Source organism: Corapipo altera, unplaced genomic scaffold (assembly GCF_003945725.1).
Source record: "Corapipo altera isolate COAL_440 unplaced genomic scaffold, ASM394572v1 22b, whole genome shotgun sequence".
NCBI lineage: Eukaryota > Metazoa > Chordata > Aves > Passeriformes > Pipridae > Corapipo > Corapipo altera.
Window position 1 is genome coordinate 22,243,250 of NW_020884876.1, and position 15,705 is coordinate 22,258,954.

Genomic DNA, 15,705 nt, shown 5'->3' on the forward strand with positions numbered 1-15,705 from the left:
CACACCGGTGCAAACAGTTTGCTTTTCCTGGGTAGACACAACTGAGAGGTGGGAGCTGAGAGTCCCTCTCACTCCCGCTCTTTCTTCGGATGCGCGGAGAAACTGGATTTCACCTGGCAGAGCGCTCCCAAGGACAGAAACGCAGGTAGCCAAGGAATCAATTCATTAATTTATTTCTCCCTAGATTTTCCCACATGATTTAATTGCTTGCGAGAGGAAGCCACCCCCTCCGCTTGGCGCGGCAGCCGCTGCGGCGTCGCATTCAAAGGGCTTTTCTGAGCACGCCGGGGAGCGGTGGTGCTGCCGGGTGCATCTGGATTTCCGCAGGAGCCGCTGACTTAACGACCCGTGGAAAACTTGGCCTCTTCCAAGAGTTCGCTTTTCCCTCCAGCAATAATTGCCTATTCCCCTGCCCACAACTATAAATAACTAAAATTCACTCCAGGCTGAAATAACTTAAAAATAGCCACAAAGAGATCAGGTGTAGCCTCCGAGTTAGGAAAGTGCCTATTTTATTTTCGCGTGGTTCCTCTATAAACAAAGCCGAGGAAATGCTGCGAGATTTAGTCGCTTTAGTTTGATACGAATAAAGAAATCCGACTTCGATATTTTCTTAAACACGGAAAACACCGCAAAATCGAAAACAAATTTCCCCTTCGAGCCAGTTCGGTGTCGTTTGGGGAAAGGGGAGAGACTGTAGCGTTTTCTCGCTATCGTGAATAGATGATGCAGGGCGAGCAACAGAGAGGCGCGGTAGGATTTCGGCTACCCCAGCACTGCGCTACCGATACGGGCACGAACAAGAACACTCCGAATTTAAAAAAAAAAAAAAAAAAAAGAAAAAAAAAAGAAAGAAAAAAGAAAAAAAAATTGGAAAAAAAAAAAATAGTGGGTTAAAAAAGGAAAGCGAGACCTCTCCCAATAGGTTGGCGATGCCTCTTCACACCTGGTGCAAGGACAGCCGCCGGCCCGGCCCGGGAAACTTCGGCCACAGTTACTTGTGTCCCCCCTCCCCAGCCGGGCGGAGCGGGGCGCGCCCTACGCGGGCGTGGAGAGGCCACGGCCGTCCTCGCTCACCTCGGTTTTCCTCTGGCTACCTATCCCGGCGCCGCGCTGCCGCCGCCGACTTTTGTCCTCCGTCCTGCCCCCTGTCCCCTCGGCGGCCGGGCGCTGCCACCGCCGCCGCTGAGCCCGTGCCCGCGGAGAGCCGCGGAGCCGCCCGGCCCGGCCCTACGGCGGCGGGGAGCGCTCGGCGGAGCCTGCGTGACGTCAGGGCCCGGGGAGGCGGGCGGGGCGGGGCGGGGGCGCGGGAGGGCCGGGGAAGGAGGGAGCCAGCGGCGGCTCCGCGGCCCCGCAGCCAGCGCAGGAGCCCGGCGCGGCCCCGCCGCCCCCTCCAGCACAGGCACCAGCAGCGAGAACAGCGGGGCGGACAGCGCGACCGGCCCCGGTGAGTGCGGTAGGCGCGGGAGGTGTCGGCAGGACGGGAGTGGGGCCGCGGACCCCGCCGGTCTCGGTTCTGCCCACCCCGGGACGGGCGGCGGGGCCGTGGGCCGGCTGGACGGGGTCCCGTGGACCTGAGTCTCTGATGTCCTTCTGAGCGGCTGCGGCCCGTCCCGCGGGGCTGTCAGCGAGGGGAACAAGCGCTGCCCCCGCGTCGCTTGTCCGCAGTGCCGGTCCCCGCCTCCCTCGGCGGGGCGGGCGCCGGGGAAGCGGCCGCGCAGGCAGCGCCTTCCCGCCGCGGAGCCGCGCACTCGGGCGGGGGGCGGCAGAGGCGCCGGCCCGCGTTCGGGCCTCCCAAAAGCGATGCGGCGGGTCTGCCGCGCCGGCTGCAGGGTCTGTGATCGGGACCCCACAGTACCCCCCGCGGGAGGACGACGGGGCACGGCTGCCCTGCGGGCACCGGGAAAGGGTAGGCCCCGCACGGAACCCCCTTTCGTTTGAGAGCCAGCGGCCGCGGGCTTCTGCCGAAAAGCCTCCCGCCAAAATCACGGACCACAGTATTTCGGGCGGTGCTGAGATCCTTACCAGGCGACTCTCGTTATTTCTGGGGGATTGTGGATTTTTTCTTTCTCCCGAAAGAATAGTGATAGATACCAATAAGGGTAAGAATAATAATTCAGTTTGACAGTGCTTTCCTGTCTGCGCCCTGCAGTTGTCCGAGCAGGTTGCTGCTGAGCGGGCCCGGCCGCGGAGAAAAGGAAAGTCTCACAGCTGGTGTGTTTTCTGGGGCTGTGGGTGCGTGGAGGTGCAGAGATATTTAATTCTAAGTGCTCAGAGAAATGGAAATGGAAAAGCAAGTGGAGTTCCTTTCGTTTGAGTCGCCGGGCTGGAGACAATAGGGGGAAACGCTTCTCGCTCCCCTTGGTCCCGTACTGCGATGTGCCTTGCAACAAAAATTAAAAGAGGATACGGAGAGGAGAAGAGGAAGGAGAAATACGGGCAACCGAGAGCGAGGAAGGAATAATAATTCGTCCGGGAAAGGCACTTTTCTCGGAGGAGACCGGCATTTGAGTAGAGAGGAAAAACTTCCCCTCCGTGGCAGTGCGTGTGTTTTGGGGGAGCCGTGTGTCTCCGCTCGTGAGATAAATCAGTCATAGAGGCAGGCCGCGGGGGAGGGCAGCTGAATTTGTCACGCAGGACTGCTCTTGACAGAGACCTATGCCGAAATAAGGACCATCGGCAAAGACTTAAGGTTCTCTCGATTGCCGTCTCGATTAGTTTAGGCACTGCTCCTATGCTAGGCCCGGCTGCTGGAGGGAGTTCCTCTCTGGCGTCCTTCAGCTTGGAATATAAACCGCCATGTCACGACATGACCCCGAGGAGTCTCGATAACCGCACCTTCCCATTTCCCCCTCTTTTTCCTTTTTCTTTTTTTTTTTTTCCTTTTTTTCCCTTTTTTCCCCCTACCTCTCCTTCCCTTTTTCCACGGCCTTATCCCGCCTGCCCGGCAGAGGGTGGCGGGGTCGGGGCCGCGGGGCCCTGCACGGCGAGTGCTGCGGCTGGCACTGCTCATCCCAAACGTGCCTCCGCTCCAGGCTACCGCATTTCTAAGCACCAGCTAATAATGCGCCCGGTCCAGACATTAAAAAAGAAGCGATGAAGAAGAAGAAAGATTACCGAAATGATGGTGACATGCAAATTTCTCCCGAAATTATCATAAGTAAACATTTGAAGCCTGGACTAATAAAATCCCATCTGTGTTACTTCATATCGAGTTAGTAGAGAGCTGTGATAATGAATTTTGTAATATATCACGAACAGACATCTCAATCAGGCACTAATCCTGTGATTTTACTGCCCGACGTCTCAGACGAGGAGGCGGCAGTGGCGGCCGGGGAGTGCGGAGGCGCAGCCGCTGCCGCGCAACTTCTGCCGTGGTGGGGTAGCGGCTGCTGGTACCCACTGCCCTACAGCTCCCCTGCAACCGGGGCCGGGGTGTCCAGCGTACGGCCGCGAGGTCAGGGGACTCTCCTCCTCGTCCCCAAGTACCGAGGGATAGAGGGAGGCCGAGCGGTCCAACGGGCTGGGAAACCGCCACGGGTGTTTGCGCCTGTCCCGTGGTGTAACTCGAGTGGGACCCGAGGCTGAGGCAGGGAGAGGGGACACTGAGCGTATCGCTGGAGAAAAGTGCGGGTTCCAGCCCCCATCGTTGCGACGTACTCCTGAGGCGGCGGCGTTTCGGTTTTTTTGCATGTACTTTTCAATCCCAAAATAATCGTTTTAAAACTCCGGTGCCTTCATCTTTTTCAGATATCGGGTAATGGAGTCCAACTGCCGCAAACTTGTCTCCGCCTGTGTTCAGCTAGGTAAGAGACACTATCGCCCGTCGGGCCGGAGGCACAGCGGCCCCGCTGCCGTGCAGAGCGGTGCGCGGGTGTGGAGCCAGGCGGAGCCGCCCCCGGGGAAGCGTCGGGCGCTGACCACCCACACACCTCTCCCCTGTCCCCCCCCGCCCCGTGTCCCTGTGCCCAGGGGTGCAGCCCGCCGCCGTCGAGGGTCTTTTTCCCAAAGAGGTGGACATCAGTAAGAGGGACGGAGGAGCCGGAGCGCCACAAGGAGCCCGCCGGCAGCGCGGTCTCCGGGCGGCCGCCTCCGGCACCGGCGGTGCGCTGCGGCCCCTCCGCGCCGCTCCGCGGGGCGCGCTGCGGGGCGGCGGGGGCAGCCCCGCGCCGGGACCGCCTGCGCGGCGCCAGCGCGCCCTCTGCTGCCCGCCGGGCGCCGCTTGCGCCTGGAGCTGCGCGCCCGCGGGACCGGGAAGAAGGGGAAGGGGAAAGGGAAAGGGGGTGCGCGCACCCCCGCGGCCGCAGCAGCGCACCAGCCCCCGCCGCCAGCGCCTCCCCCCAAAAAAGTATCGGTGTCAGCGCGCCGTTCAGACACCCGCAGCGTCGGTCTTGTATTTATATTTATTTTCTATTTTTTGACACCACCCACCCCCTCACCCGTAAACAAGCCGTCAGCCCTCTCCTGCTCTCAGAGGTAGGCACCCCCACAGCCCCCCGTCTACAGGCAGAGAGAGTTCCTGCCTGCTCTTCCCCTACCCGCTTCAGGGGGTCTGATAGGCGAGCCCGAGGGGTGGTAAAGAAAAACAGCAATGCAAACATATTACAAAGAAGAAAACAAGCGCTCTGTATTTTGAGAGACTGTTTAATCCAAGATAAACGTAATTTTGTTTAAATAAAATACATTAACCTGAATTAATAATACAGGAAACTAGAGTGAATTAATAATGCACGTATTCCTGGTCCCGTGGTTAAACACTTCCTTGTAAGAATACTGTATTAACCCTGTTTGGCCAAACAGCTCGCTATTTCTCAAATAACATCCAGTGATTTCAGGAGAGGCCACATCCCTTTCCCGAGTCCACCCTCCCCAGGAGACTTTAAACAGGATTTGTTAGCTGGACATCAAAACCCCTAGAAAAAGAAATGCTTAGTCTAAAGGAAGGTTAACGAACAGAATCCGGGGTAAATCCAAACGAGAAGGTATTACGAGCCGATAATTTTTAATCCCGGAAACATACACGATATTCAATTGTGCACAAATATGCTTTACCAGGGTATGACACTTTTCCCCTCGGCCAGTAATAAGTGTCAAATAATGTGGAAAGGAAGGGTGACATTGTTTTATATATGGTTTGCAAATAAGAAAGGCCTTTTTACCCTCCCCTGCCTTTTCCTCCCGATGAACAGGTGGTCTTAATCAAAGCCCTTTGCACGATCTAATGGGAAAGTGGGGACCTTTCTGATATAATAAATTTATGAGCCCTTCCAAGTCAGCTTTATTCTACTAAGTATTTATAAAAGTAATATCCACATATGCTCCCTGACACGGTAACTTTTACTTCCTCTACCGAGAAACAAATGGTTATTTTCTTAAACATCAATTATGAACCTGGATTATTGTAGTACACGCAAAATTTCCTGCCTCGTTACCGTACCAAACGGTCTGGTTTTGACTCGCCGGGCTGCAGGGGAAATTGCTATCTAAACACCTTTAATGCCGTTAATTAAAATATACGTCCGAGTCCAAGAAGCAACGCGGAGTTGCCTGATCATTAAACCATTCCCTTTCACGGGGAAGGGAAGCGCGACGACCACGGATACAGATATGTCCTTGCAGATAGGGAAATATATCTCTGCAGACGTGGGGACAATACTTACGTGCAGCCCCAGCTCCTGCCTCTGTGCAACGAAAAATGGCAAGTCCCGAGACGCCCAGGGCTGCTCGTGCGACTTGCTGTTAAGAGTAGAAATCATGGGAGTTTTCTCGTGATACTGGAGGGTTTTGTTGAGTCTTGGCTTTGATTTGCTTAAAACGGCGCGGTACTCGTTGATTTTTATCTTACCTGGCCGTCAGCATGCCATGCTTTAAAGGATTGACTTCGCAAATGGTCTAATCTTTGAGGATGGCTGGGTGGGAGGTGGGGAACGGAGTAGGGGCGACTGGGGACACCCCCCCACACACCGTCACAGTTCAGCTCTTGAAATTACGAGGGCAGTCAGGTAATTTCGTGAGTTAGGCACCGTCGGTGGCCACGAGGAGAATAATCGCTAACTAGAACCACTGGCAATAATAGCAAGACATACGACTGTTTGGTCAAATCGATACTTCTGCGAAAGGAGGAAACGAAATTCAGTAGGAGACCCTCCAAAACGACACTGGCATGCCCAGTTCCCGTGGGGAATGGGGCGCGGGGAGGGAGGGTTATTCCAGAGAAAAAAACGAGTCCGTGGCCACGCCGGGGAAAGGAAAATGGGAAAGTATGAAAATATTATCGCAGCCTTGAGTGTCAAACGCAGCCCGGCGGGTGTCAGGTTTCTCCAGAGAGACGGGAAAATTGCTGCTGCGTGACCAGTCCTACAAAATTAGGAAAACTTCAGCACATGCTTCGGCAGCCCCACAGCACACGTAAATGGTTGTTAGTGGGTTTGTTCAAATAATTTTTATGCAGGGCAAAAGGATGCTTAAGATATTTGTGTGTACATGTATATATATATATGTGTATATGTATATAATCTATACGATTTGTTAGCTCTGTGAATTCTGCTTAAGAATCCTTCCCTCTAATCGATAATCTAGGTATTGCTGAAACAGCAGCCTCCAGCATAAAACGTTGAAATTACCTTCCGCCCTATATCGTCACTCAGCATCACAAATCGATTGTTTCAACTCTCTAGCTCAAAAAAAGAAAAAAAAAATTGGTCTGAATCTTTTGTAACTGAACATTTCTTTTTCAAAACCAAAAACTTAAAACCTAATGCTGATTCAGCTTTCCGTCCAGGCCGGCTAAAGACAAGGCAGTGTGCAAAGCAAAGGTCCCCGGTGCCTTTTTTGAGCCTCAGGACGAGGTGGGAGCGCAGCCTCTGCCTCCGCGGGAGGGAGCCAGGGCGGGGGGGGCCGAGGCGGAGCCGGAGCGGGGCGTCGCTGCCGCCTCTGGGCCGCCAGGCAGAGCCGAGCTTCACCCTCCTCCTCACATAGCGTGGCCAAATTTGTCCCCGGAATTGTGACCCGCGCCGTGGAGCAGGAATGTCCCTTAGCCAGGGCACAGGCACTCCACGGGTGCGCTGCCCCTGTGCGGCGCCGCGGAAGGTGAGCTCCCTGTCCCGCACCCCCCGCCAAGCGCAAATTAGAAGTTATTTATTGCGTTTCGGTTATAGAATTTTCTGTCCCTAGTTGTCGTCTGAGAATAATATATGCAGCAGTTGTTAGCCTCACTCCAGGGAAAACTAAATGTATAACGAAAGCTTATTCGTGAGTAGGAATATACTAACGGAACAATCTGATGTCTTCTTAATCCTATGTAAAAAGCTCTGTAGTCTTCCTAATATTGACTGAATGGGTAATTAATGGCTCTTCATCGAGGAGAATACCCGGTAATCCGAGATAGGCGAAAGACAACAAGCCAAAGGTAAAAGACAACAGGACTAGCTGGAGACTCTACATAAGAACCAATTTATCCATTTAGGGGAGTATTACGCCTAGAAACAAAGTTCTCGTGAGAAGATAAAGGAAAAGTGGGAAAATAAATACCCACAGTAGGTCTGGCCACCCTGCAGCACCCCCAGCCGAGCCTCTCAGCTCCCGGCCCCGCTCCCGAACCTCCCGCACCGGGGCCGGCACCGGGCATCCTGGGTAGCCAGCTCTGCCGATGGCAGCGTGAGGTCAAAAAACACCTCAGAGGCGGGGAAAAAAAAGCCAGAAAAAAAGCCAACCAAAAAAAAAACCAACCAACAAACCAAACACAAAAAAAACCAACCAACCAAAAAAACCCATCACCCAAACCAAAAAACAGTCCTCCCCACCGTCAAAACCCCACGAAATTAAAAAGAAGGTGGAGTGGCGTGGGGAGCAGCCCCGATTCTCCATTTTTGGCAGCGGGCGGATGCCCTCCAGCCCACGGGGGCGCGTCCCCGACGGGCCCTGCAGAGCCGCGCGAAAGGGAAAGGGAAGAATTTCCCCCACGTTTGGAGTTTTTTCGGTGGTGGTAGCTACACGCAGCAGGCGCGCACAGTCGGTAGGCGGGTGAGACTGCTTTGCGGGCAGGACCCGAACCGGAGAGGTGATGGGAGTTTCTAGCAGAAAAAAAAAAATGAAGAAAAAAAAATTAAAAACACTTGACATTTTAATTGAAACCTTTACCGCTAATATATTACCTGGGTGACTACAATTAGGTTGTTTTTCGGTTGGCTGACAGCTTTTAAAATATTATTTCACTTGGGAAATAAAAGCTTCATCTCAGATTATAGGTGGGTATTTTTGGATTTACGTGATTTATGGTCACCATGACAACTAATACTGTGTGGTAGCTCCCCTCCTGCCTGGGGTGGGGGAGTTTTAATCAAAGGCACGTTAGGAAATGCCGACAGCCTCTCTCTTTGGGCTGCCAGGGCCTGGGCCAGTGCTGTGCCCCACTTTTAGGGGCGCGGGGACGGCGGGAGGGTCTGTCCCGCCCGGGTCTAGGAGACGCGAGGCTGGTGCTAGGGAGGGTGTGGGAGGGTGGCGCAGTGGCCGGGCCCTGCTCCTACTCTCCCCGTTCCCTGGGGAAGCGCGCCGGGAACCGCCTGCTCACGCCAAATGTCCCAGGACAGAGAGGGCTACCGCGGGCGGATACAGGGGCTGCGCCCTGCGAGGACAATAAGCGCGTAACAAGCACTCTGAGCCGAGCAGGCGGGAGGGACTTCTCGTTTCGAGCCGCGACGGAAGAAGCCAGCATTGCCCCAAAATGACTAAAAATAAATCAATGCAAAAAAAAAAAAAAAAAAAAAAAAAAAAGAAAAGTGGTGATGGGTGTCATCTGCCACAGGGTTGCGTTACACCGTTTGGAAAAAAAAAGATGGGAGGAGATACCACTGTATCCCTTCTCCCTCTGGCTCCCCCTCCCCAGGGCTTTGTAGACTTGTTGGAACCCCTATTTGGGGCTGGAGAAGGGCAGCGCCCCCTCCCAAGTGCCCCTTGCAGCGAGGCCGAGGCCGTGGCAGCCCCCTGCCCGCGGTCTTGGCACAGCCCCGCCGTGGGCAAATGCTAGAGGGGGGGATTCTGGGTGCGGGACAACGGAGGCAGCGAGAGGTTAAGAAGAATCTGGGATATGATTGGTAAACAAAATGTGCAGAATGGAGCTGGATTCATATTGACTTAGTTATAGGTCATCTACTGCCGGTGCAAAGGGAGGAAATATTTACTTTACACATATACTTTATGATCTTTGGGGAATTAGCGGAAATTCAATAAGAAAACGGCTAGAATCATTTTAAACCCCCTATTTAAAAGACTTAAGCAAATTAGAGTCTTATCAGATTAAAATCCACTACAAATGTAAGAGCATTGTCTCCATCGAAACGCTGTGGGGTCTGAGGAAAGAGATTCTTTGCCAAATCTCAGGGATAAAAACACGTCATTTAAACACCAGATAATGAGCAGAATGTAAATTAATTTAACCTTCTTTACTAACAGGCTGCGAAAGTAATATGTATAATTTAGCGATAACTAAGATAGCAATGGATGATACATACCTTGAACAAGAATCAGCGACTAAGGAAGACCCTTGCGGGGAGGCGGGGGTGGGGTGTGGCAAACGGGACGTGAACGGGACGCAGAAAAGTTTGGGCGTTGGGATGTGGGTGTAAAGGGAAGCTTTCTGTAACTTTTCGATACCAGTGACCGGCCAGACAAATTGAAGATAGAGACTCAAACCTGCATTTCCCGCACCTGAGCTCCTTCGGGCTCCAATCCCTGCCACAGCCACGACTCCCCTGAGCCAGTGTCGGCTTTGCGGGCTAGGGCTCGGGGACAGACTCCTCTGCCCCAGGAGGAACTGGCCAGCACGGGAGGGCAACCAGCCACCGCCTTAGACGCGCGTGAAATAGCCCCGCTTCTCCTTCCTTCTGCGAGACCTGGGTCCACAGCAGCCTCGCCCCTGTGCTATGAAGCGGCCCTGTAAGCGGCAACGGCGGGACAGCACAGCCCGTCCTCTACTGCCGCTGCCCGGACGAGGGGTCAAATCCTGCCCCCAAGTCTCGGAGAGAGGTATGAGAAGTTTGTGTGCCGGCTCCCGGCCCGGTGTGGGCCTTGGCCAAACTCTGTGAACGGCTTGCGTGGGCGCGGGTTCGGGGACTACGGCGGGGGCGCGGGGCGGTCCCTGCGGATCCACGCCGAGAGGGAGGAATCATCCCGCGGATAACTACGCGGGTAAGTTGTAAAACCAGGGTGGAAAAGCCTCCTTGGGAGCTAGCTTTTGGGAGCCGGTTGCAGGGAACGGGTAGGAATGGCAAAGCCAAGGAGGGGATTTTCCCCCGTGTTCTCTGTCTTCCGTGCGGGCAGAGAAAGACCAGAATGCGAGCGAGGGGAAGTTGTTGTCGCTTATGTTTAGTTATCGCTGTTACCAGCCCCAAGATCCGCCGTCTAACCGGCCGCGTCCCCGTCCCGTTTATTTTCCACCCTCTCCATAAGAAGGAAATCGGGCTCGGGCTTCCCCACTTTCTTCCTCCTTGCTGCAGCGCCTCTGCCAGTGCTGAGCGGTCCACTCCTTACCCCCGCGGGTCCGCGAGTGCGGCGAGGCGCGGAACGGACGTGCACGGACCGCCCCGACGGGGTGCCCCGTGAGGGGCGGCCGGAGGCCGGGCTCTCCGGGCGCGGGTACCACCCGCGGGGCAAACGGGGCGGGGGTTTTGAGATGGGGAGTGGGTGTACCCATCGCCGGGAGAGCTCGGGGGGGGGGGGGGGCCGCGGAGGGGCGCGGGGGGGGGGGGGGGGGGGGGCGGGGGGGGGGGGGCGGTGGGGGGGCGGTGCGGGGCGGGGTGGGTGACGTGCGGCGCGGGGAAGGCCGCCGCCGGTTTAAGATGTCAGGCCAAGAGGGAAGCGGCTGAGCTGATGCTGTGCGGGGCCGGCCGCGGCGCGGGTCCATGCGCGGGCAGCGGAGAGGAGCGCCCCGCGGAGCGCTGCCGCGCCTCGCCGCCCCCGCCCCGCGGAGACCCGCGGCGGGCCGGGGGCTGCCGGCCGGGGAGCAGCCGTGTCGCCGTGACGGCTCTTACAGGACCGGATTCGCCCTCTCGCCTGTCGCCGCCGCCGCGGCCCCCCGGGCGGCGGGGGCTCCGAGGCTCGCCGTGCCGCCCGGGCGCTAGTCGAACGTCGCCCGCCCCGCCGCGGCTCCCCGTCTGGCAGCCCTGACCCCCCGCAGCCGCGGGGCTGCTCCGTGCCCGCGGAGGGGGCGCCTCGCGGACTCTCCTACACGTACCGACACCTACAGACACACGCATACCTTCTCCTATCGACCCCCCAGGCGCGCACGTAGACTTCGGCGTCCTTCTGCCGATGAACTGCATGAAGGACCCGTTAAACCTGGAGCGCCTGGGAGCCGGGAATAAGCTGTGCTCCTCCTCACCTTCCTCCTCCTCCTCCTCCTCCTCCTCCTCTTCATCATCTTGCCACCACCATCAGCCCGCGCTGGCCATGGCGACGGCGCTGGCGCCGGGGCAGGGGCGCTCCTCCCTGGAGTCCGCCAAGCACCGGCTGGAGGTGCACACCATCTCCGACACCTCCAGCCCCGAGGCCGCAGGTAAGAGTGGGCGAGCGGCAGGGACCCCAGCCGAAGGGCGCCCCGCCGCCCTGTCCTGCTTCGACCTAGTCGGGCAGGCGGCCCCGACAGCCCTGCGGACCGCGATGCGCCGCCGCCCCTCTGCCCGGGAGCGCCCCGCACCCGAGCCGAGATACGTTTCGTGGTTTTTCGCGTGCGTTATCCGTGTGCCGGCTATAGGAGAGACAATGACATGTGTAAGGGTAGAGGAATAGCACGTATACCGGTGGGAGAACCGTATGGATACAGACTGGCAAATAATGTGGGAGTTGATGGGCGAGTAATATGGACACAGATGGACAAAGGATATGGGTATATACGGACAAAGAATATTGTTATAGGCGGGCAAATAATACTAATACAGGCAGGCGAATAATACGGGTGTAGATAGGCAAATAATAAGGATTACATGTATACAGATGGGAGAATAGTGTGGATGCAGATAGGTGGAACGCTTGCATACGGAGAGGCTGCTCAGACCCGCTGTCCCGGCGGCGGCGGTTCCACCGGGAGGAGCCGCTCGTGAGTGCCCGCGGGTGCGGAGGGGCCGCGGCGGCGGGAGACCGGCGTTGGTTAATCATTACAGCGCCGAGTCGCGTTCGGGGCAGTCTGCGGGATACAGCAGCGCTGGGGACAAGCCCTTCCCCAGCCGCTGGAGAGGAGGCTGAGGCGCCCTCGTTTTTCGCCTTGTTTTTTTTTGTTTCCCCCCCCCCCCAGAGAAAGATAAGAGTCAACAGAGCAAGAATGAGGATGCAGGGCCCGAGGACCCCTCCAAAAAGAAGAGGCAGCGACGGCAACGGACTCACTTCACCAGCCAGCAGTTGCAGGAGCTGGAGGCCACCTTCCAGCGGAATCGCTACCCGGACATGTCCACCCGGGAGGAGATCGCCGTTTGGACCAACCTCACCGAGGCCAGGGTTAGGGTAAGTCCCGACACAGCACTCCAGCTCGGAGCAGCAGGGGTCAGGGAGGGTGGGAAAAGGGAAGGAGGGCTGAAATGTTTGCAGCTGCTTTCGATTTTGGCTTGTATGTAAACTTCTGAGCCTTTGCACAAAAGCAGGGCAGAGCAGGACATTTCTGTCAGAGCGAGACAGACTGGGATCCTTCTCTGTGTCTCCGAAATATGGTTTGCTGCACGTTTCGCCTTCACCGTGCGATGCGTCCCGCTCCTTTTGATCGAAACGCTAATGAAAACATTAGCTAAGAAAGCAACTTGGAACAGGCTGCAACCTGCGTTCTCTCTAATGAGAAAAAGATGTAAAATACACAAGAGCTTTTGCTTCACTCCGAGGCACTCCCAAACGTGCCCTTCCTTGCATTTTCTATTTCTTTTGGTTTCACAATTCGACGAGCGTCTCTCTCCGCCCTTTCCCCCCCTCTGAGATTTATGGGACCATCGCGGCGCTGCAGAGATGCCGCGGCCGGATCCTGCTCGCCTGCAAACGCCGCGCTGGGGGAAAAAAAGAGAAAAACAACAAACCCCAACACGCGCATGCAAAAAGAAGCCTGTAAATGGGCCGAACCTTCAGATTTTCGGAAATCCCTCATAAATCCTCTCCCTGATGTCGATTGAGAAAAGCGAGACAGTGAGAACTGGGGTCAGCAGCGAGCGGGGCCGGCTCTCCGCCCCGAGCTGGCGATGTTGGCGACGGGGCAGCCCCACGGCGGGAGCGGGACGCGGCCGGGGTCGGTGTCCTGCACGGAGCGCTGTCGGTCGCAACGCGGCTTTTGCGGGAGTTTTTGTTTCGGTCCGCGCGATGCCTCCAGACCGGGCCCGACCCCGTGGTGTACGGCCAGCCCCTGCCCTGCTCGACTAGGGTGGGGGTTACCACAAACACCCCGAGGTCGGGGCGGTTTCAATACACACGGTGAGGCTGCTGCTGGCGGCTGCCCGACGGGTCAGACGCTCAGATGTGGATTGGGAAAGGGGACGTTTTCCCCATTGTCTGCGGGGAGGGTCCCTTAGATCTCATTTAGCACGTTGTTAAATGGCGATTTTTTTTTCTTTTTCGTTTTTTTTTATATCCTTTTTCTTTTCTCCCCCCCCTTTTCCCCTCCCTCCCGCCAAAGGCAGTCGAACGAGTTTGTTTAGAAAGTAGTTTTCGGCACTGGAAGCTTTCACGGAGGAGGAACTTTTAACTTTAGCAAACTGCAGCAAGGATTTATTAGTTGCTGGCTTCCCCCTCCTTCTCCTTACCACTGCCTTAAATATTACGCAGATTTCCAGGAGCTTTGCCCTCGCTTTTGCACTTTTGTATTTCCCCTGGATGGCTTCAGGGCGGAAAAAGCCAAGAGAGAAGGGGGGGAAAAAACAAGAGAGAAATGAAGGGGCGGGAGGCGGGGGGGAAGAGAGAAGAGAGAGAATAAGAAGGAAGCGTTGGCGCGAATTAGAGCATCACAAATTATGCGGGGGGCTACAGGGCGGCGGGGAGGGGACTGGGGGTGGGGAATGGAAGGGTGGGGGTGGACGAGGGTGGAATGACGCGGCCACGAATCTACCTTGCTAAACCCGGGTGGCCTCGGGGGTGCTCGGTAGTCCCGGCAGCACATCCCTGCCCCAGCCCAGCGCGGGGCTCCTCAGTGGAGAAGGCGAACTTATATATGGATGTGTATATATATATGTTCGTACGCATTTTTATACATAACTTAGATACGAACATGCTCGGCTGTTGCCCCGAGAACCTGCGAAGGTGGTTATAGTGGTTCCTGACTAACTCGCCTCTCGCATCTCCCTCCCTTCCTCTCCCCCCTTTCCAAAGGTTTGGTTCAAGAACCGCAGAGCCAAATGGAGAAAGAGAGAAAGGAACCAGCAAGCCGAGCTATGCAAAAACGGCTTTGGTCCACAGTTTAACGGCCTCATGCAGCCCTATGATGACATGTACCCTGGCTACTCGTACAACAACTGGGCGGCCAAGGGCCTGACCTCCGCTTCCCTCTCCACCAAAAGCTTTCCTTTCTTCAACTCCATGAATGTCAACCCTCTGTCTTCTCAGAGCATGTTCTCCCCTCCAAACTCCATCTCCTCCATGAGTATGTCTTCGAGCATGGTACCCTCTGCAGTCACCGGGGTCCCCGGCTCCAGCCTCAACAGCCTGAATAACTTGAACAACTTGAGCAATCCCTCCCTGAATTCTGCAGTGCCAACGCCAGCCTGTCCTTATGCTCCTCCAACGCCTCCGTATGTTTATAGGGACACATGTAACTCGAGCTTGGCGAGTCTGAGACTTAAAGCCAAGCAGCACTCCAGTTTTGGCTATGCCAGTGTGCAGAACCCCGCTTCCAACCTGAGTGCTTGCCAGTACGCGGTGGACAGACCCGTGTGAAACATTCAAGTAGGAAACACTGCATGGGAATCCCTTCCCATTTCCCGCAGAGACTGAGAATTTCACTAGAAAGTAATGGGCACTAGAGAGAAAGAGAAAGGAAGAAAAATCAGACAGAGTCAGAGAGAGAGGAAGAGACAGAGAAAGAGAGAGAGGAAAAAAAGAGGAAACCACTGAAATAAGATAGTTCCTTTGTTTTCAAAGGACCTCCTACAGATTCTGAGATCTTTCTTTCACTAAGAGTATTTCAACAGTTACAAGGACATATATATATATATATGGACAAATGTTTGACTGGATATGATATGACATTTTAATGTTACTATAAGCTTGTTATTTTTTAAGTTTAGCATTGTTAACATAAAAATGACTGAAAGGATGTATATATATCGAAATGTCAAATTAATTTTATAAAAGCAGTTGTTAGTAATATCACAACAGTGTTTTTAAAAGGTTAGGCTTTAAAATAAAGCATGTTACACAGAAGCGATTAGGATTTTTTCGCTTGCAAGCAAGGGAATGTATATACTAAATGCGACACTGTATGTTTCTAACATATAATTATTAAAAAAATTGTGTGAATATCAGTTTTAGAATAGTACCTCTGGTGGATGCAATGATGTTTCTGATATTGCAATGTAAAACATGCCCTGTGTATAACATTTCGTACAATATTATTGTTTTACTTTTCAGCAAACATGAAAAAAATGTGTTTTATTTCATGGGAGTAAAATATACAGCATACACTTCTGTCTGGATTTTTTTATTTACTGAGCCAAGCTGTGCAGTGGTAACTAGTGTGCAGTGATTGAC

The 15,705-nt window shown here is 55.0% G+C and overlaps 1 protein-coding gene across 2 annotated transcripts; it reads left to right on the top strand.

Annotated features, from left to right (window-relative positions):
- Nucleotides 1-1,365: 1,365 nt before the first annotated feature.
- On the top strand, nucleotides 1,366-15,044 carry PITX2 (paired like homeodomain 2). 2 transcript variants are annotated; one of them, XM_027636337.1, is made up of 5 exons: nucleotides 1,366-1,447; nucleotides 3,751-3,806; nucleotides 11,276-11,551; nucleotides 12,287-12,492; nucleotides 14,329-15,044. In XM_027636337.1, the coding sequence occupies exons 2-5, from the start codon at nucleotides 3,761-3,763 to the stop codon at nucleotides 14,890-14,892; spliced, it is 1,092 nt and encodes a 363-aa protein (XP_027492138.1). In that variant the 5' UTR covers nucleotides 1,366-1,447; nucleotides 3,751-3,760; the 3' UTR covers nucleotides 14,893-15,044. The 2 variants fall into 2 exon arrangements, with proteins under 2 accessions (XP_027492138.1, XP_027492140.1); XM_027636339.1 differs by lacking the exon at nucleotides 11,276-11,551.
- The last annotated feature ends 661 nt before the right edge of the window (nucleotides 15,045-15,705 follow it).

What these genes read in the sequence shown, in the direction of transcription:
- PITX2 (XM_027636337.1), top strand. Translation starts at nt 3,761, where the DNA reads ATGGAGTCCAACTGCCGCAAACTTGTCTCCGCCTGTGTTCAGCTAG. An exon ending in CTCCAGCCCCGAGGCCGCAG is followed by an intron (nt 11,552 to 12,286) that starts GTAAGAGTGGGC and finishes CCCCCCCCCCAG; the next exon opens with AGAAAGATAAGAGTCAACAG. An exon ending in TCACCGAGGCCAGGGTTAGG is followed by an intron (nt 12,493 to 14,328) that starts GTAAGTCCCGAC and finishes CCCTTTCCAAAG; the next exon opens with GTTTGGTTCAAGAACCGCAG.